Below are 21,256 nucleotides of genomic sequence, written 5' to 3' on the forward strand. Positions count from 1 at the left end.
ATGTATTTATGTACAAGGAAAATTCTATTTTATAACTGGTAATTGTCTTTTTTATTTTCACCATTTATAATATTTATTTTCTGTCATTTTAAAGGGATCTGCAGTGTGACAATTGTTTTTTTGTTTTTTGTTTTTTAGATTTAGATGTAGTCTCTATATTTATTTGAGGTAGGAATGGGTTTGAACAACTACTATGTAATTAGAATATTTTGCTTATTTTTGATATTTTTAGTGACTTTCTTTTATTGTGCTGACAGTCTATTTTTTAGCTGTTATTTTGCTAAGTAAAAAGCACTCTAGGAAAATGTATCTTTAAATTCATCCTCTTTAAGTCACTGCCGTTACAGCCGTACACATGCAAGCGCACATCTTTAGATGTCCCATTTCATGTTTTTAAATGTTTTCTTTTTGTAAGACTTAAGAAGTTAAAAATCCCCTCTTCTCAGTCATGTTCTTGGCTTCAAACACATCCTGGTGGAGTGCAACATAATGAAAAAGAAAGTGTGTTTTGGTGAAATCAGGTGAACATGAAACCACTCTAAAATAAGATTTAAAAAAGGCGATTGAATGCATAATATTTTTTCTTTTAAATAAAAGTAGCAGAATAGTTGTTTGTAAAAGTTCTAGATGATGTCACACTACAGGACATCTTCACAGAAGGATTTAATGTCACATCTTCTTCGTTTGTACAGAACCTTATTCCATTAATGGTGTAACCTTTAGACAGTGACCCTAATGATTCACAGGATACTAAATACCGTGCTGATGTGCATGTTGTTGATAAGTGGTGGACGTTTCCTGTGATCAATGTGTCTTGAAAGCCAGCTCAGACTAAATATTGGCTGCTCTCTGATGAAGACGCTGCCAAGTGTGGTTGTGTGTTCCAGCACGGAGGGATAATGGGTACAGAGAGACAGAGGTCTGAGATGCAACACTTTCTTCTCTTTGTGTGTGTGCTTGATGTCGGAGTGCCAGGGAAAGCCGTTCGCCAGCACACCAAGGAAGCGGTTTCACAGGAAGGGTGTGCAGGGTGGGACGGTGAGTTAGTGCACAGTAGTTTATTGTTGCTGGAAATAATCACACCCTGTTTACTCTTAAGGACTGATGTCGCTCACAGTGTCACAGATTGAACTGTGCCATGTAACTTCACATGCAAAGCGCTGTTACAGATTGCTCACTCGAGGTTTCATGATAATGATAATAGTTATGATCGTAATATAGTAATAGTTGATGATAATAATAGTGATGACTATCATAATAATGATTTATTACTAGTATTATAGCAACTTGATACAAATGTAAACAAATGTGTATTAAAGAAATTAAAATTTTAATGAAAACTAGGGCCCTATAAAATCAATTTTATTTTTTCCCAATTTCCATTTTTTTTTTTTTACAAATCCGTTTTTTTCTGCTTTAGTTTTTCTGGACTCCTTATTAAATAAAAGCATGCTTAATCAATTAAATCATTAAACTTATGCAATTTAACATTTTATTTTTACAGTAGCCCTATGAAAGCTTTTTTTTTTTTTTATTTTACTATGATACCTATTGTTTTTTGTTTGCTTGTTTATTTTAGTTTATTTTTATTTATTTTTTTTTTTTTATTTTTTTTTTTTTTTTCAGAAATTTTGTATTGTGAATTTTAAGTTTTCTGGTTATCAAATGAATGCATAAAACATTAATGTTTTTAAAATATTATTTATGCATAAAATAATGAATTAAATATCTTTTAAGTTTTCTAATAAAAATGTATAAATGTATAAAATATTATATAAATAAAAACAATTATTAATATTATTATTAATATTAAGAATAAATTAATCCCCGTCATCAGCCAATTTGCCAATTTGACTATTACTGTTATCATTATATAATGAATAATTATTTATAGTTATATATTATTGAATTATTATTAAATTTACATAATATATGTGTGTCTGCTTTGAATATTTATATTTATATATAAATACACAAACATACATGTATATATTAAACAAATATTTACATGTATTCATATTTATGGGTCAAAGACGAAAAAAGGGTTTAAGCATAAAAACTATACGTGAAATACTGCTTTAAATTGTTGTTTTTTGTTTTTTTTTTTCAAAAAAAAATGTAAAAGTTTTCTGTTTAATTTAATTGCATTTTTATTTTTGTTTTTCTAAGCAAAAAATAAATATCATACATTTTCCATAATTTACAGAAGACACCCACTGAAGTGTCATTCAGTGTAACAATCATGTCAGGCATATTTACAACAAAAATCAATTTATGATTTTAAAAGATGAATTACTTTCACCCCATATACAAATTAGTTGTAATTCTACATTTTTAAAATTTAAAATTTGCTTTTAAAAGTATTCTAGGTTTTTCCCCATTTGTCAGTAAGATTTTTCACTCATTTAGAACACAATAAAATTTTATATGCTCCCTTATTCTTTTATATATTTTAATATGTACAAGTCAGAATAAGCATTTTGTTTGAATTTTTACATAGATATTGTTTAAACCAAATTTTGACATTTTATTCTCCAAAAACTTATTTGAAACCTTAAAAGTAGACTACTTACATTTAATGTGCTTTCTATGGACATAAAATTGCTTTTGCACATTTTTTTTTATTTTTTTATTTGGACAAAAACAAACACTCTCCTTCGATCCATAAACGTTTCTCAGTTAACATAAGCAATCTCGCAGTCTAAAGCATCAACACATGCTGTCATGAGTAATTAGGCGAAGCGTCTTCTCATAGGATAAGAAAAGGCAGTCTCATGAATACTTATGAGACACCAACGTCATCGAAGTACTATAGTCCATTGCCACATCACAAACTGCACAATGTAGATTTCAAATTTTTTCCAACAATTAAAATTAACAGATGCTAACGTTGTCATCTATAATGTCATCATTTAATAACAGCGATGGAACCTCATAATTCAGCTGCCTATGTAGACAGTAAGGAAGCTCGCTAGGTTTTAGAACAAACCTTCAGTGTCTCAGAATAGTTTTACAGGAAGTCTGGACCCTGTGCATCACTGTCTCAGATCCAGCTACGTGCAAGACAGACAAGAAGAAACAATGAGTCACAACCTTTCTGTAGAGTTTCTGAGTTTGACTTGGAGAACTGTGGTTCAGGTACTGGGCTACATTTGGAGCGTCAGAGAGACCCAGAGACCTTTCCTACACGTCTCTTGTTATAGTTGTTATAAATTTCCGAACTGTGTTGTGATTAGAGAACTGATCAGGTCCGTTTGAGTAATTTAGCAGCCCGTCTCTGTCTCTGTCTTTGTCTCCGTCTCCGTCTCCGTCTCCCATCTAGACCAAGCTTCAGCTGTCTACCAGAACACAAAAGAATGTGTCCAAATGACTAAATCTTCCGGGATCAGCCAGTTAGATAGACACACAATGTTTAAAGGGATATCATAAAATTATCATCATTGTAAATCATTATTTATGGACTCCCATGTTGAATCAAGCCTGTGTGATTTATTTGTGGAACACAAAAGGAGATATTTTGAAGACTGTGACGGTAACTCTTTTCCATGTAGTAGAAATGAATGGGGACTGAAGCATTCAAGCATAATCAGTCATACAGCTTCAGAAAAAGGATGCTAAACAGTGGTCAGGAGTCTTAAAGGTACGGTAGCGCAAAACGGCGTCCAATATGGCCCCATTAAACAGACAGTAAGACTTTGATGTTCTCAAAGACAGCAGATCTCTTCTGTTCTGCTTCACTGTAGGTTTAATGCTGTGAGCACCTACGCCACCAATTATGTCGCTTCCCAGGCCTTTTACAAAACCAGCCGCAAGACTTCCTCAAAGAGGTCATAAATCAGAGCATCCTCGTTCAATTACGCCATGTCCAGAGGCTCTACGCCACCAGGACTGAGATAATTATATGTTATCAAAGTTCTGATCTCCCTCTAACTGGACCTATAAATCAACAGCCTCGGCTCTTCTGTGTATATAGGACAACTGTTATTACATCCACATCCCTAATGACTCAGTGTGGCCGTTTTGCAGGAAAGGTGGGAGGAATGGAAGGACAGGAGACGGATGAGTCTTTTTAATGAGCGTATATGCTGCAGATATTCTGTGATGCGGAAGGTTTACTTGATGGTGGGGGGTGTGGTGTGGTAATGGTGCTGCATTGACTTGAATGGCCCAGATTCTCACAGGGGGGAGTGATTTATAACTGTTGCATGCTGGGCAGATGAGCACTCCAGATGTGCCCCGTGACCGCTCTCCCCCGTAAAAAGCCTGAAAACAGAGCAGGACGCACACACAAACTCATCTTCGGCTTGTGAGGAGGGGTGGAGGGCGATATCAGTTCTTAGTCATGCTTGAGGGTGTCACAACACTTCATTGGTTCAGGACGTCCTTGCCGCTGGTTGTGTAATAGCTCTCCTGCAGTTTTAAGAATGGCCCACATCTAGTCCAGATGTATCTGAGCTCTAGAGGCTGCTGGTGTCTTCTGTCATGAACTGGGATTGATGTGTCTTCCTGTACATATTTCTGGTGTTTTCAATTGTGTTCACTAAGAACTGCAGCACTTAGGAAATTGTGTGTTTTTTTCACTAAAACACTTTATTGAAAAACATCAAGGATTGTTTAAAAGGATGCTAATGTGAGTCCAATATTGGTCATGGTGAAATTTTAGTCAAGTGCTAATCTGGTGTCAGGTGCAAATCAGCTGTTTGTGCTTTCATTTGTTTGTTCGTCCATCCATTTGTTTTTTCAGTCACTGCTTGTCGTACAAGTGTGTGTTCGTTTGCATTTGTTATTTGTGGCTCGTATGTTTTCTAAATCCATGTTTTTTTGTTTATTCGTTAGTTGTTTGTTTAATTCGTTCACTTGTTGTTTGTCTTTCATGTGTTAGTTTAATTTGTGAGTTTGTACATTTGTTTGCTTTTTGTTTGTCTGTAAGACGTTTCTTCATTTGTTCAAGCCCACACACAGTGTCAGATGTCAGTGTAACAGCTTGTAAACGATGTCACGTAATGTCACTTTTACCTCAGAAAAAAATATATTTGGTGACCATAAACTTTTTAGTCTGATACGTTTCAGTGAGTGTATATAAATCTGTTAATTTTAACCTTCAGTATTATAGTAGTGTAGTACTATCTGACTCTCATGTATATTTTACAGCATTAGCTGAGATTTTTTTTTTTCCTTGATAAGTTTTGGTATGTACTGTACCTGAGATATAAATCAAAAATAATTAATATCGAATTGAATCGGAATTGAATTGAATTGTAAAAATTTCTCAAAACCCAGCCTTAATATTTTCTAAAATTAATTGATGTGAAAAATAATTTGATGGATTTTGATGAAAAGATATCAATGAAATGTATCAATTTATTAAAAATATATTTAAAAATATATAATTATATATAAAAAATATTTTATGCTTTATATACTACCAGTCAAAATTTTTGAACAGTAAGATTTTTAATGTTTTTTTTTTAAAGAAGTCCCTTCTGCTCACCAAGCCATTTATTTAATCCAAAGTACAGCAAAACAATACAATTTTGAAATATTTTTAATGATTTAAAACAACTGTTTTCTATTTGAATACATTTTAAAATATTTAATTTATTCTTGCGATTTCAAAGCTGAATTTTTAGCATAATTACTCCAGTCACATGATCCTTCAGAAATCATTCTAATATTCTGATTTGCTTCTCAAAAAACATTTATTATTATTATTATTATGTTGAAAACAGCTGAGTAGAATTTTTTCAGGTTTGTTTGATGAATGGAAAGTTCAAAAGAACAGCGTTTATCAGAAATAGAAAACTTTTGTAACATTATAAATGTCTTTATCATCACTTTTAATCAATTTAAAGCATCCCTGCTAAATAAAAGCATTAATTTCTATTAATTTTTCCAAAAAATGTTATGGTTTCTCTTTGTGAATGGTATTGTGTATAATGTTATAAAAGTTTTTTTTTTATTTCAGATAAATGCTGATCTTTGGATGTTTTTATTCATCAAAGAATTCTGAAAAAAGCATGTTTTAAATATTGGTGGTAATAATGTTTCTTGAGCAGCAAATCAGAATATTAGAATGATTTCTGAAGGATCATGTGACTGGAGTAATGATGCTAAAAATTTAGCTTTGAAATCACAAGAATAAATTAAATATTTTAAAATATATTAAAATAGAAAACAGTTGTTTTAAATCATAAATCAGTTATTTTAAATCATAAAAATATTTCAAAATTGTAAGTTTTTGCTGTACTTTGGATCAAATAAATGCAGGCTTGGTAAGTAGAAGAGAGAGAGAAAAAAAAACAACTTTTGACTGGTAGTGTGTTAAAACATATTTGTTCTATAATGAAGAAATTGTTACTAAAATTGTGACTAAAATTGAAGTTGAACACTGTAACCAACAGGTAAATCCAATCAGTTTTTGTGTACTGGAAACCATATTTCCTTATATGAAGACCTGGTAATGAAAAAATTTATATAAGCCTCTTTTTACAGCAAAAATACACAGATAATGTGTCCCGTGATTTGTCCCGGAATCTTTTGATTTTGGTTCATTCACACTGCCAGTGATTTTCTTGAATGTGTACGTGAGTTCATATACAACCCGTAAAGATCCTGTAAAGACATGTTACATTTGGATGTGAGATGTAAAGTGACGCGTACCGTTCCACTAAACTGGCTTCAGCGCGGATAGTGACGAGCTCCCTGATCACTGCTTTATTCCAGTTTGCACACATTTTTTCGTCGTGAACGTTTATCTGCCTTCAAAACACACGGTAAAAGAGTCGCACAGCAACGTGCGTCATCACTACAGCACAGCCTTTACGCCATTGGTTCTGGCTTTTGTTCACACAGCGCTCGTTCCGGGACAGATCACGGCAATGTTACAACCCAGGGACATTCCCGGAATCAATCCTGGGACGTGTTTGCGTTCACACAGAGGGCACTCCGGCAATTTTCCGGAATCAACGCACAGTGTGAAAGCGGCTATAGAGTACACAGTGAATGTGACATAGTGGCCAACTGAATTTTCCACCAATAATGCTAAAATTTGCCAAAATAATGGCCTTGCTAGATGCTATATTAGACATCCACTAATCACATTAAGTGGCTTGAGAGTTCATTTCACTCTGCAGGATTATTTACATAATCTTCATTTATTTTGGTGTTAGTTATATGCATTATTTTAACAACCACTATAATTCCCGGTTTATAACCAGATGACTATTTTCCTGTTATTTAATGCGTCAGTGTTGTATATTCCATACGCCTGAGAACTACCCTAACTCTGGCCTTGTTGAAAGAGTTGTCCATTCATAAGAATCCCACCAGCATGTCCCAGACCTAAAAGACACTTAGCGCTTTGTTCTCCTTACCCTTCTTAAATCTCTTGTGTTTTTGTCACTGATATAGTTAAGCTTCACTTTACTGGTAGCTGTAACCCTGTCTTATCTACCATAGTTACACTTGATATATTAGTAATCACATGACTATATCAGTTTCCACTTACAGCAATTTAGATCCTGTGAGTAATTTGAAATCCAAGCAATCTTTACTTTCCCTTCTCCTTTTCCCTTGTGTTTCGGCTTTCAAAATCTGCAGTTCCTGCCATATTTTCACAACAATTCCCGGTTTATAACCATATGTGGTACCTTTCGTCTGTACTGAGATGTAGTTACAAATGATTAGTTACAGATGTTCTTACCACGTATTGTTTCATACTTTCCCTCTGAAGAAAGGAGGGGGTGAAGAAAGATGAGTAACTCTGTTACGCAGGACGAGAGTGTCAGGATGAAATTCCCTCTGTCTTTGACAATTTTGCGCAACAGGTACTGTGGATGTTTGTTTTTGGAGGCTGAGGGACGAGGGGGGGAAGGGTTTAGTGTGGCCTGGAGGTAGTTTAGCATTTCCCGGCAGGGCTTCTGTTTACTGGACTTTGTAGAAATGTGTGAGAACTGTTTGTGTCTGGTTTGCACAAGCTCGCTGCACTGGGTTGCACAACCGGGACATATTCCTGTGTCTGCAGATCATTGGTAGATGCCTGCAGAAACCATCCCCCAAATCAGTAACAGGAAGTACGATGGCAGCTGTTGCAACACCAAGCATCATGGGAGGCACAGCGGACCAGCCTGCACAGCTGGAGCTTTGCGCGGCCCGCACAGAAAGTCTTATTGTGAGAGAAGAGAAAGAGAAACTTAGTATTCAGTGAATTACCATTTCAAACTCTTTTCCTAGAATTGAGGATATCTGTATGGCCAAGTCCAGCCTCCCTGTGCAAGGATAAGGTGCAGGAGAACCAAGTGTCTGTGTCTGTTTTTTGGTTTTGTTTTTTTTTTAAACGTGTGGAGACAATTGAGGCACGACAGTATTAAGTTTTACCTAGTGTAAGATTTTATTTTTTAATTTTTTTTTTTACCATAGTATTTGAAATGTTTGTGCAGTGAGGTTGTTTTGCTTGCTGTCTTTTTAATTGCATCAATGCGTAAGAGTATAAAAAAAACACTCTCTGAGTGAATAATCGTCTTGTGACAGTGGTTCAGAGATGGGCCGATACGCACCCACACAAACACATACATATGCAGAGACCTGAATAAAACTCATCGGGACTTATTCATAAAACACAAAGCAGAACAAGTTTCTGCGTAAATCATCCATGCAGCAGATTTTATGCAACCGTTACATTTAATTCAGTCTGACATTTTATGTCAGAATGGATTACTGATTGGTTGATTTAGATACATTTCCTATGCTTCAGATTCGTGTGTGGGCCACATTATGAATTTTTGAATAAAATGAAGCCTGTACTATCAGATCATTCATTCAAGGTGCGGTTCCGTTACAGATTTGTTATATTTGTGACACTGGATCACAAGTTTTTGTGAACTGTGATCCAGTCTCAAAAATGGAGATTTATACATCATATGAAAGCTGGATAAGCTTTTCATTGATGTACAGTTTGTTAAGATAGGACAATATTTGGCAGAGATACAACTATTTAAAAATCAGGAATCTGAGGGTGCAAAAAAATCAAAATATTGAGAAAATCACCTTTAAAGTTCTTCAGATAATGTTCTTAATGTATATGACTAATCAAAAATTAAGTTTTCATACATTTACAGTAATAATTTAACAAAATATATTCATGGAACATGATCTTTACTTAATTTCCTAATGATTTTTGCCATAAAAGAAAAATCAATAATTTTGACCCATACAATGTATTTTTGGCTATTGCTACAAATAAACCCCAGCGACTTAAGACTGGTTTTGTGGTCCAGGGTCACATTTTAGAAATGTTGATTAAAAAACTATTGCTAAATCACAGCGTTTCCATTAACTGATGCTATGCGGCCAAAACATGACCGCGCTGAAAGTTTAAAAAAAAAAAAAAAAAAGTGCACAGTTTTTTTTTTGTTTGTTTTTTTTTATGTTTGTTATTAAAGCTAAACTATGAATAGCAGAATTCCACTGAAAATTCCATTGAAAATACAGCCAATGGAAACTCCCATATATCCAAAAAATATCACGCTTGACATTTTGAAAAAGGAATATTTCACAAAACTGAAATGGAAATGTTTTTTTTTGTTGTTGCCCCATTTACAGGTCACCTGGCATACATAAAAGCCACATGATCATTCTTTAATGTACTATAGCCTCCACGTTTCAGAAGCATCTCAGAAGCTGGTCTGTATGCTACTTCGCTAAAGATACACCCCTACCTCTCCTCTGATTAAAAATAATGACTATTGCGATGGCTGTGACATGTGTAAGCCTACCAACGTCTGTCACCATGACTTATCGCAAAAGGAAAAAAATATGCTTTAGTTGCATAAATTTGGTTAATGGAAATGCTGTCGTTTCACACTAGTTTTTTATCGACATTTATAAAATATCACAAACGTTGATGTGCAAAGTGATAACGCAGCTAGTGAGATTTCAAAGCAAAGAAATTAAGGTTTTTGAGGGAAAACATTCCAGGATTTTTCTCTATATAGTGGACTTCAGTGGAGGTCAACAGTTTAAAGGTCCAAATTGCGGTTTCAATGCAGCTTCAAAGGGCTGTACACAATCCCAGATGAGAAATAAGGGTCTAGCGATATGATCAGTCATTTTCTTAAAGAAAAAAAAATTTTATACTCTTTTTAACCACAAATGTTTGGCTAGCATTAGCTCTGCGTCACAAAGCGACCATGCAAATAAAATAAAATGCCCCTTATAAAAAAAAACAACAATGTCGGATGAGACTTAAAAAATTTACATAGTTTCTTGTTTTCAGTTTCCTCTTTTCTAGTCCTCCAAGTTTTGCTTTCCAACACAGTGCGGCATCTTTCTGCTGACTCAGACAGAAGCTGCAGTTATGACTGACTAAAAAATAAAGCAAACACTCAAAACATCTCTCCCTCTCTTTTCCCTTATGTATTCTTTCTCTCTCTTTCTCTTCCTGTCTTGCTTATCTCTCACAAACTCAGATGTGGAGCAGATGGCTATTGACTGGCTGACAGGAAACTTCTACTTTGTGGATGATGTGGACGACCGCATTTTTGTGTGCAGTAAAGATGGCTTCACCTGTGTCATCCTACTGGACCTGGAGCTCTATAACCCTAAAGGAATTGCACTGGACCCAGCCATGGGGTAAGACCCCCAAGACCATTGTTCCCTCTTTCTTGTCTGCACAAACAATATCCAACAATGCCACTCATGCAATTTTTAGTTCTCTGCAGATATATCGCAACAGTGGCTTTTTGTAGCTGACTTGGAGGTCATGCCAAGTGTTTTTGCATCATACAACAGTATCAGTTCCTATCAAGTGCCCATGACTCATTTTTATTTCCTGTAATGATAGCACAATCGCTTCTTCAATTTACTGTAATTATGAGGAAATACTAAAATAAATGTGGATCTCCCAAAAGCCTGTTCAGCTCATAGTTCAAGTTAAAAACTAAAGAAACTATGGAACCCCGTTTCTGCCACTGAATATAAAATAAAAAAAAAAAGTTATTGCAACTGTTGTCTCACAATTCTGATATAAACTCACAATTGCGAGTTATAAAGTCAGAATACCAAGATTTAAACTCTCAATTCTGTAAACATATCAGTCTTTTTTTTCTCCTCAGGACTGAACTTTATAACTTGCAATTGAAAAAATAGAAAAAAGTCTTTTGCAAGATACAAAGTCACAATTGTGAGAAAAAAAGTTAGGATTGTGAGTTTATATCTGACTTTATAACTGACTTTATGCAATTGTGTTTATATCTCACAGTTCTGAGGAAAAAAAGTCGGAATTGTGAGTTTATATGACACAATCCTGAGAAAAAAGTCAGACTTGTGAGATATAAACTCAAAATTGCGAGGAAAAGTCAGAATTGTGAGATTAAAAAGTCGCAATTACCTTTATTTTTTGATTCAGTGGCAAAAACAGGGTTCCATAAGAAAAAAGAAAGAAAGAAAATGAATTACAAATAAAGAAAAGAAAATAAGTATTAACACTTTTTATAACCTTACTTTCATGGCAATTAAACACATTTATCCCCCAATGTTTAATATGGAGAGAATTTTAATATTAATCTTAAGCATAAAACATATATTATTTATTTGTACAGTAAGTATATGTCTGGGTAGTATTTGTTGTACATCCCCTAATTTGTGATGTTTTTTTTTTTTTTTTGAGATTTTAAGGATGAAATATTTTAAAATAAACATTCATCAAGTCTGGACATGATGAATTTAAATAGAATAATCTAGAATAAAGAGGGTTATAAACACTGCAAAACAAAACACTCCTGCATAAAAAAAAAGAAAACAGTTTGCCAAAAAATAAAACAAAAGAAACATAGTGTGAAATTTATTTCTTTATTTGTTTAAGATTTTTATTTTGTATGTTTTTTAGATTTAAGTAATGTACATTTTTATCATGCTTTTTGTGAGATTCCATAATTTATGTTGTATAAATTGAGGTTTCTTACAAAAAAAACATGCTAAAATAGATCATTCAAATTATTGTGCAATTAGTTTTGCAGTTGATTGTTATATATCCTAAAGTTCTCCTTTTGTTCTTTTCCAGAAAAGTGTTCTTCACAGACTACGGCCAGATCCCGAAGGTTGAACGCTGTGATATGGACGGCCAGAACCGCACCAAACTAGTAGACAGTAAAATCGTCTTCCCTCACGGCATCACTTTGGACCTGGTCAGCAAGCTTGTGTACTGGGCTGACGCTTACCTGGATTACATTGAGGTGGTGGACTACGAAGGCAAGAACCGGCACACCATCATTCAGGGATTGCTGGTACGTGTAAAGTGTCACATGAGTGTTTGCGGATGCCAAACACGTACACGCTGTTAGAGATTTGTTTGTTTGGAGCCATGAACTCGATCTCAGGATGTCACTTGCATTAACGTCATCGCTCATGAATTTTTGGAACTGAGAACATCACATGATCAGCATGACTGAAAGATCAGCATTAGCTCATTTAAAACCTGCTGCAGCAGTGCAAACGGAGCATTGTGCAAGTCCACAGTGTCACTTCTTTTGAAGTCTTCTTGAAACATTTCAGTCCTTTAGTTTACATTCAGCGTATTGCAAAAATAAACACTGGATTGTTCAAACTTGCACTGTGGAAGTTATCATAGTCCTACTAGATATTATTATCTGATGTTGCAAAAGGGGCAATGTTTGCATAGGGATGTGTATTATATAACAGTAACATCAATTAGAAGTTAGATTTTTTTGTTTGTTTATTTATTTATTTACAGAAAACAGGACAGGCCATTGGTTCTTAACCAGCGAACTTCCAAGGGACCTTAAAATGACTTAAAGGAGAAGTCCACTTCCAGAACAACAATTCACAAATAATTTACTCACCCCCTTGTCATCCAAGATGTTCATGTATTTCTGTCTTCAGTTGTAAAAAAATTATGGTTTTTGAGGAAAGCATTTTAGGATTTTTCTTTATATAATGGAACTTCCAAAATGTAGTTTAATTGCAGCTTCAAAGGGGTCTAAATGATCCCAGCCGAGGAAGAAGGGTCTTATCTAGCGAAACGATCGCTCATTTTTGTCGAAAAATAAAAATGTGTATACTTTTTAAGCACAAAAGCTCGTGTTGCACAGGTTCTGGCATGCGCGTTCACGACGTTATGTACTATTGAATCATGTCAAAAGGTCACGCCGAATGTAGGCGGAACTACAGACCCAGTGTTTACAAAGCGAACGTGCAAAGACCAAGAAAGTGCAAGTCAAACGCTGTTTACAAACAAAAAGGTACAACGTGTTGGACAATTCTGAAGTTGCGGGAGAAAATAAGATGGAGTTTTTCGCCATACTCTACCTTTTTTAGCCGGAGTACACAGACGATGAACTTAGACATGATTCGTAGTAGTGATGGGAAGTTCGAATCATTTTACCGACTTGGACCTTTGAGTCTCGTTCAGCAAAATGAACGAATCTTTTTTGCAAGTCATTTCGTTAATTTTAGCAAAATCTGCATCACGTGACAGTCCCATAAGATGAACGAATGACTCGAAAAACCTGAAGACTCGAAACAGGTGAACTAATTCCAGTACAGAACCTAATAGGATGTTGCGCATGCATGACTGAACAAATCACTCCCCGAGATGTCTCGTTCTAGAGATTAGTTCAAAATGAACGAATCGTTCAAGAACGACCCGTGGACGCGCATCCGAGAGCCTGTGCTAGGCGAGCTTTTGTGCTTAAAGTATACATATTTTTATTTTTCGGAAAAAAAAAAAAAAAAATGACCAATTGTTTTAATAGATAAGACCTTTCTTCCTCGGCTGGGCTGTTTAGAGCCCTTTGAAGCTGCATTTAAATAACTTTTTTTGAAGGTCAACATCGGGGGCACAATTGAAGTCCATTATATGAAGAAAAATCCTGAAATGCTTTTCTCAAAAACCATAATTTCTTTACGACTGAAGACAAAGACATGAACATCTTGGATATCAAGGGGGTGAGTAAATTATTTGTGAATTGTTGTTCTGGAAGTGGACTTCTCCTGTAAGTCACATCTGCATTTTCAATTATCACTAGATTTTCATGATCCATACCAGAAGGCAGCATCTCGTAAACATATTTTATTAAATTGTGCTGGTTTAAATTTTTTTTAGGAAATTATAACTCCACAAATGCTCATAAATCCATTTGACGGTTTTTTTTTTTGTTTGTTTGTTTTTTTTAAACAATTATTAAAAACTTTACACTAGTTCTTATTTTAGTTCACCTCCTCAACAGCTTTTTTTTTTCTTTGAAGAAACAGGAATCCCACGATCTTTAAAAACTGGGATGTAATGTATTAGGAAGCCTCATTTGTGTGATTTCTAGAACTGGACAAGTCATGTAAAATCAAAAAAAAATCTTAAAATACCAAGGGCATTTTTAGGAGTATGGACACTGCCTTTCAAAAGTTTGCTATCAGTAAGATTTTTAATGTTTTTGGATTTTAATTCCAAGTCTTTATGCTCATCAGAGTTCAATTTATTTGATCAAAAATGCAGAAAAAAATAATATTATGAAATATTATTGCAATTTTAAATAACAGTTTTCTATTTTAAACATAATTTATTTCTATGATGCAAATCTGAATTTTTATCAGCCATTCACATCCTTCAGAAATCATTGATTTATCACTGATTTATTATCAATGCTGTTTTTTTTTTTTGGAACATGTGATCACATCCTTGCTGAATAAAAGTATTAATTTCTTTCAAAGAAAGAAAGAAAACATGTACTGACCCTAAACTTTGAACAGTAGTGTATATTGTTACAAAGATTTCTATTTGAAATAAATACATTTTTAAATTAATTAATTTTAAATGGAGTCCTAAAAAAGTATCACAGATTCCAAAAAGATATATTAAGTAGCACAACCGTTTCATTCAACATTGATGATAAATCAGCATATTTCAATGATTTCTGAAGGATTGTGTGACACTGTATGATGCTGAAAATTTAGCTTTGCATCACAGGAATAAATATTATTTTAAAGTATATTAAAATAGAAAACCACTATTTTAAATTGCAGTGATATTTCACAATATTACAGTTTTTTTTTCCTGTATTTTTAATCAAACAAAAACAGCCTTGATGAGCAGAAAAGTCTTCTTTAAAACATTTAAAAATCTTGCTGAAGCCCAGACTTTTAAACGGCAGTGTATATTCTCGTTATGCCAAGCTCTAAAATACTTTATCGGGGTAGAAATTGAGTAAAAACCTGGATTCTTATCCAGTTAATCAAAAACAACTGGAAAAGTCATAGAGCCTTTGAATATTGTTGTGGACAAGGTGAGGCATTTGAGTCAAAAATTGTCAAAAATGCTGAAAGCCACTTGTATAGGTGATCATTCTGACCAATACATGGCTTTATCATTCAACACAGTGCATCAGATGGCAAACAGTGTATACTCTGTCACACACTTATTCACAATGGCTCTATTTTTTATGCTTTTTTGTTTGTTTTGGCAGATTGAGCATCTCTATGGCCTAACAGTGTTTGAAAACTATCTGTATGCCACCAACTCTGACAACGCCAACATGCAGCCCAAAACCAGTGTGATCAGAGTCAACCGATTCAACAGCTCTGACTTCCAAGTGGTGACCCGCGTGGATAAGGGCGGCGCCCTTCACGTTTACCACCAACGACGTCAACCCGCAGGTGCGACTGTTTTGAATTTCTAAATGTTTCTAAATGTGAAGTTTAGCAATTGCTTAAGCATTTTAATTGTAAGGCAGCATAATTCACTCTCTTTTGGTAGAGGCACATTTTTACGTGTCTGACTCAGTACTATTCATTGTGGTTTCCCAACTGGTCCCTTATGTTAAAATTAAGCTTTTGTTTTCGTCCTCACAGTCCGTAGTCATGCATGTGCTCCGGATCAGTTTGGGAAGCCAGGCGGCTGCTCCGATATCTGCCTGCTGGGTAACAGTCACAAGAGCCGAACCTGCCGCTGCCGTTCTGGTTTCAGTCTGGGCAGTGATGGAAAGTCCTGCAAGAGTGAGTAAATTCTCAAACCAACCTGCTCAAACACACAGTTTCTGTGTTACATAACAGCATTGCCTATTATAGGGCTGCCTTGCATTTAATAAATCATGTTTTTTCTCTTCAGAACCAGAGCATGAGCTCTTCCTGGTGTACGGGAAAGGCCGGCCTGGTGTCATCCGTGGTATGGACATGCATGCCAGGGTGTATGACGAGCACATCATCCCCATCGAGAACCTGAATAACCCAAGAGCGCTAGACTTCCACACTGAGACCGAATTTATCTATTTCGCTGATGCAACCAGCTACATCATCGGCCGCCAGAAAATTGATGGCACTGAGAGAGACATCATAGTGAAGGATGGTGAGTGCAGAATGATGTTAGAATGACATTAGATGGACAACTTCACATCTCTTCATATCTCTCACTCTCCTTCTCATTCATTTTGTCTCTCTGTTTCACAGGTATTCACACAGTAGAAGGTATCGCTGTGGATTGGATGGGGCAAAACCTGTATTGGACTGATGATGGACCTAAGAAGACCATCAGTGTGGCCAAACTGGAGAAAGCCTCCCAGACTCGCAAAACTCTTATTGAGGGCAAGATGACCCATCCTAGAGCCATAGTAGTAGACCCTTCTCATGGGTAAATCAATTATTTTAGCTTGATTCCAAAATCATACACTGGTGAAATATCTGCTTTATTGTGATGAAGTTAACAGTTTTACATATTTTATATGTAGGCTTTTAGAGGCCATGTTAACCAAATGACATGTAAATGTACAGGTTTGAATGAATGCATAAATCCATGCTGTTTGCAGAATGATGTACTGGAGTGACTGGGAGGAGGAGCCTAAAGAGACCAATCGTGGCAGTATAAAGAAAGCCTGGATGGACGGTTCAAATACTGGCATCTTGCTTACGTCTAAAACTGTGCTCTGGCCCAATGGCCTCAGCCTGGATATCCAGAAGGGCATCTTGTACTGGGTGGATGCATACTACGACCGCATCGAGATGGTGTTTCTCAACACCACAGAACGTGTGGTGAGCAAACACATAAGGGTTTCAGCCATAAACCTTATGCCTTAAAGGGATATTGCACCCAAAAATTAAAATTCTGTCATTAATTGCTTACCCTTATGTTGTTTCAAACCCGTAAGACCTTCGTTCATCTTCAGAACACAAATGAAGATATTGTTGATGAAACTCAAGAGCTTTCTGACCCTACATAGACAGCAAAGCAACTGACATGTACAAGGCCCAAAAAAGCAGTAAGGACCTCGTTAAAATAGTCCATGTGACATCTCTGGGCAAAAAATTGAATTTTATGACACTGCGAGAATACTTTTGGTGTGTCAATGCAATGTTGAATAAAGTGGGTTTTTTTTTGTTTTTGCGCTCAAAAAGTATTCTTGTAGCTTCATAAAATTAAGGTTGAACCACTGATGTCACATGGACTATTTTATGGATGTCCTTACTACCATTCTGGGCCTTGAACATGTCAGTTGCATTGGTGTCTGTGCAGGGTCAGAAAGCTCATGGATTTCATCAACAATATCTTTATTTGTGTTCTGAAGATGAACGAAGGTCTTACGGGTTTGGAAAAACATGAGGGTGGGTAATTAATGACAGAATTTTCATTTTTGGGTGAACTATCCCTTTAATATGCCATTATAATATGGTGACCAAATGTCATAAATGAAATGTTTTTTTTTTTTGTACTGTTAAAAATCTAATTAGGTTTATTATTTTATACTTTAGGCTGTTTTTGAGCACAAAGGTTTTACCATTTGCCTTTTTCTGTTTGTGGCTTTAGTACACAGACTGTGCTTTTTAGCTTAACATGAAATGCTTTTACTGTGTTATCCCACATTTCAGATTAAGTAAAAATGTGAATTGGGTTAAAATACCCCACTTCAGTCAATGGCTTACAATTAGCTAACTAACTTATTATTCATGCAATATTAAATTTCTCTAATTTGTTTTTTTCTTTTTAGTTTATGTATATAGTATATACCTTTAACATCAGCCATTTAATGGTTCTATTGTAACATGAAAATTTGGTGCATTCAAGCCATGTTGGAAAGATTGTATTTATGAGTTCAGCACTTGTGAATGCAAAGCCATAATTAAGAGTGGGAAACTAGGTTTTTAAGAGTGAGAAACTTAGGGGTTTTTTTCAGCAGCTGATGGTGTTTTAGTGAGAAGATATGGTGTTAAATTTGTTGAAATTATATTTATGTATTTTTTGAATGTACACTACCATTCTTCCATTCTACCATTGACTGTCACAAGTTTTGAACAGTAAGATTTTTAATGTTTTTTAAAGAAGTCTCTTCTGCTTACCAAGCCTGCGTTTATTTGATCCAAAATATACTATTCAAAATAACTGTTTTCTATTTAAATATATTTTAAAATGTAATTTATTTCTAACTCATCATTAATCCATTCACATGATCCTTTAGAACAGCTGAGTAGAATTTTTTAAGGTTTCTTTGATAAATAGAAAGCGCAGAAGAACAGCATTTATGTGAAATAGAAATCTTTTGTAACATTATAAATCTTGATTAATTTAAAGCATAAATTAAAGCTAAATATAATATTAATTTCTACAATTTCTTACCCAAAAAAAAACCTTTCCAAGCTTTTGAAAAGTATAGTGTATAATGTTACAAAAGCTTTTTATTTCAGATAAATGCTGATCTTTTGGATCTTTCTATTCATCAAAAAATCCTGAAAAGAAATTTAACTGTTTTAAACTAATTTTAAATATTGATGATGATAATAATATCAGTACAACATAATCAAATCAATATAATCAAATCAAATAAAAACAAAACAAAGCAAAAACGCCCTATGCAAATTCTAAAATGGTGGGGGAAAAAATGTCATTTTTGTATAAAAGGTCTTGTGCTGACAAAAGTGATTTGAACGCAAATGAATTTATGACATCCCAACTTTGTATTAAAAAAAAAATCATACTTTTCTGTTGATCCAGACGGTATATGAAGGACAGGAGCTGAACCATCCCTTTGGCCTGTGTCACTATGATAATTTTCTGTTCTGGAATGAGTACCGCAGTGGAGGAATCTACAAACTGGACATGAAAACCAAGAAGACCACACTGCTACGCAGTGAACGACCACCAATCTATGAGATTCGCACCTATGACGCACAACAACAGCAAAGTACTGAACACCCTGAGTTTTGTTTTTTGTTTTTTTTGCCAATTAGTCATTTATGAGTCATATGTACAGCATGAGCTGATGGATCAAACAAAGACTTAATTGTGTTGTTTTGTATGTTAACATGTCTCAACAACCACTTTATTTACACAAAGTTTGTGGTAACAGACTAATGAGTTCAGAGTTTCGGTGGTTTTATTGAACGTTTTATTGGGATCTGCTAAGGATGTTTTTCTTGTGTGTAGTCACAGGCTCCAATGTGTGCCGTGCCAATAATGGTGGCTGCAGCAGTCTGTGTCTGCTGACGCCCACTGGACGCTCCTGTGCCTGTGCTGACGACCAGATACTAGATACTGACAACAAGACCTGTAAAGGTGGGTATTCTGTGCTTTAATAGCCTCAAAGGATTTTTAAAATGGCCCAATGGCCCATTTTGGTTTTGAGTTTGAAAATATTGTTCTTTTTCTCGCCAGCAAACCCTTCCTACGTCCCTCCTCCTCAGTGCCAGCCTGGAGAATTTGCCTGTAAGAATAATCGCTGTATTCAAGACCGCTGGAAGTGTGACGGGGACAATGACTGTCTGGACAACAGCGATGAGGCCCCTGAGTTGTGCCGTTAGTGTCCTTTTGTCTCATATTTTCATTAACATACATCGAACAAGTCTCATATGTTCGCCAGTGCTGCATTTATTTGATCAAAGATACAGTAAAAAACAGTTATAATGTGAAATATTACTACAGTTTTAAATAATTTTTATTTTAACATATTTTAAAATGTCATTTATTCCTGTCATGCGAAACTTATTTTCGGCAGCTGTTACTCCAGTCTTCAGTGTCACATGATCGTTCAGAAATCGTTGTAATATGCTGATCTGATGTTCAAAAACCTTGTTATTAAGGTTCTATAAAATCAGTTTTAATTTTTCTGGATTTTTTTTTTCCCGTTTTAATTTTTCTAGACTCTGTTTTAATGATTAAATTAAGAAATATTAAGCAAAAAGCATTTCTAATTAATTGAAATAATGAACCACACAATTTAACAGTAATTTATTAAAAGTTTAATCAAAATTAAGTTTTCAAGGCCCTATGAAATATGTTTCATTTTTTTCTCAAATTTAGTTTTATTGTTACCAAATTCTTTTTTCCACTGATTTTCTGAATTCCATTTTAACTAAAATTTTAATAATCAAAAGCATCTCTAATTAATTGATTTTATTTAAAAATGTATGTGTTATTTTTTTTATTATTATTATTATATTAGTATTATTATATTTATCTGGTAAATAAATTCTAGTAAATAATTCTTCTGATAAATATTCCTTAAAATTAAAAAAAAAAAAATAGTAGTAGTAGTTTTATCATTACATTTCTGTAATATATTTCGGTAATATATTTCAGTCACAGTTTCTTCAAGTTAAACCAAGCTTTTATTTTGTCAGGCTGCTGTAAAGACTTTTAGGTTTCTGTCTGTATATGATATGACAGTAGTTTTTCTCTCAATAAATGGTAAAATGCTTATGAAGTGACTCTCAGAGCAGTTCTAGAGATTGTTCATATGTTCAGCATAGCTGCACGTGCGGTTAATTCAAACAAAGACACGCAGAACATGAAGTATCCATATTTAAATTGAATTTTGCAGCTTAATATTTATAGACGTGTTTGATTTAAATGTACACACCTAGTTTTAATTTATTCATCCAACATTTGGCAATTTCCGTGACATTCAGCATCATACAGTAAATTCCATTTTTACTAATTTAATGTGTCTCTTGCTGAATAAACGTCTTAAAAAAAAAAAAAAAGAATGGCATTAGTAATTACATATTTGCTTTAGTGTGATTTATACATCCATGCCACTAGGTGTCAGCATAAATCAGACTATTATATTAGCCATCGGAAGAAACAAAACATTACTGAACGTACATTTAAATGCTCCAATTTGTCCCATTTTTAGACCAGCACACCTGTCCTGCAGACCGCTTTAAGTGCCAGAATAACCGTTGTATCCCGCTGCGCTGGCTTTGTGATGGAGACAATGACTGTGGGAATGATGAAGACGAATCTAACAGCACCTGTTCGGGTATT

At 34.6% G+C, this 21,256-nt stretch overlaps 1 protein-coding gene across 2 annotated transcripts in view; it reads left to right on the forward strand.

Annotated features, from left to right (window-relative positions):
• Positions 1-21,256, forward strand: part of lrp1ab (low density lipoprotein receptor-related protein 1Ab) — a 141,393-nt gene that overhangs the window by 58,989 nt on the left and 61,148 nt on the right. For both annotated transcript variants that reach the window (XM_051097220.1, XM_051097221.1), the window contains exons 7-17: positions 10,467-10,629; positions 12,059-12,281; positions 15,474-15,663; positions 15,859-16,002; positions 16,115-16,351; positions 16,453-16,633; positions 16,809-17,031; positions 18,986-19,175; positions 19,418-19,546; positions 19,646-19,786; positions 21,126-21,251. In XM_051097220.1, coding sequence (XP_050953177.1) covers positions 10,467-10,629; positions 12,059-12,281; positions 15,474-15,663; positions 15,859-16,002; positions 16,115-16,351; positions 16,453-16,633; positions 16,809-17,031; positions 18,986-19,175; positions 19,418-19,546; positions 19,646-19,786; positions 21,126-21,251 — 1,947 coding nt within the window. The remainder of the gene's footprint in view (positions 1-10,466; positions 10,630-12,058; positions 12,282-15,473; positions 15,664-15,858; positions 16,003-16,114; positions 16,352-16,452; positions 16,634-16,808; positions 17,032-18,985; positions 19,176-19,417; positions 19,547-19,645; positions 19,787-21,125; positions 21,252-21,256) is intronic.

The sequence above is a fragment of the Labeo rohita genome, chromosome 23, assembly GCF_022985175.1.
Source record: "Labeo rohita strain BAU-BD-2019 chromosome 23, IGBB_LRoh.1.0, whole genome shotgun sequence".
In the NCBI taxonomy this organism is placed as follows: domain Eukaryota; kingdom Metazoa; phylum Chordata; class Actinopteri; order Cypriniformes; family Cyprinidae; genus Labeo; species Labeo rohita.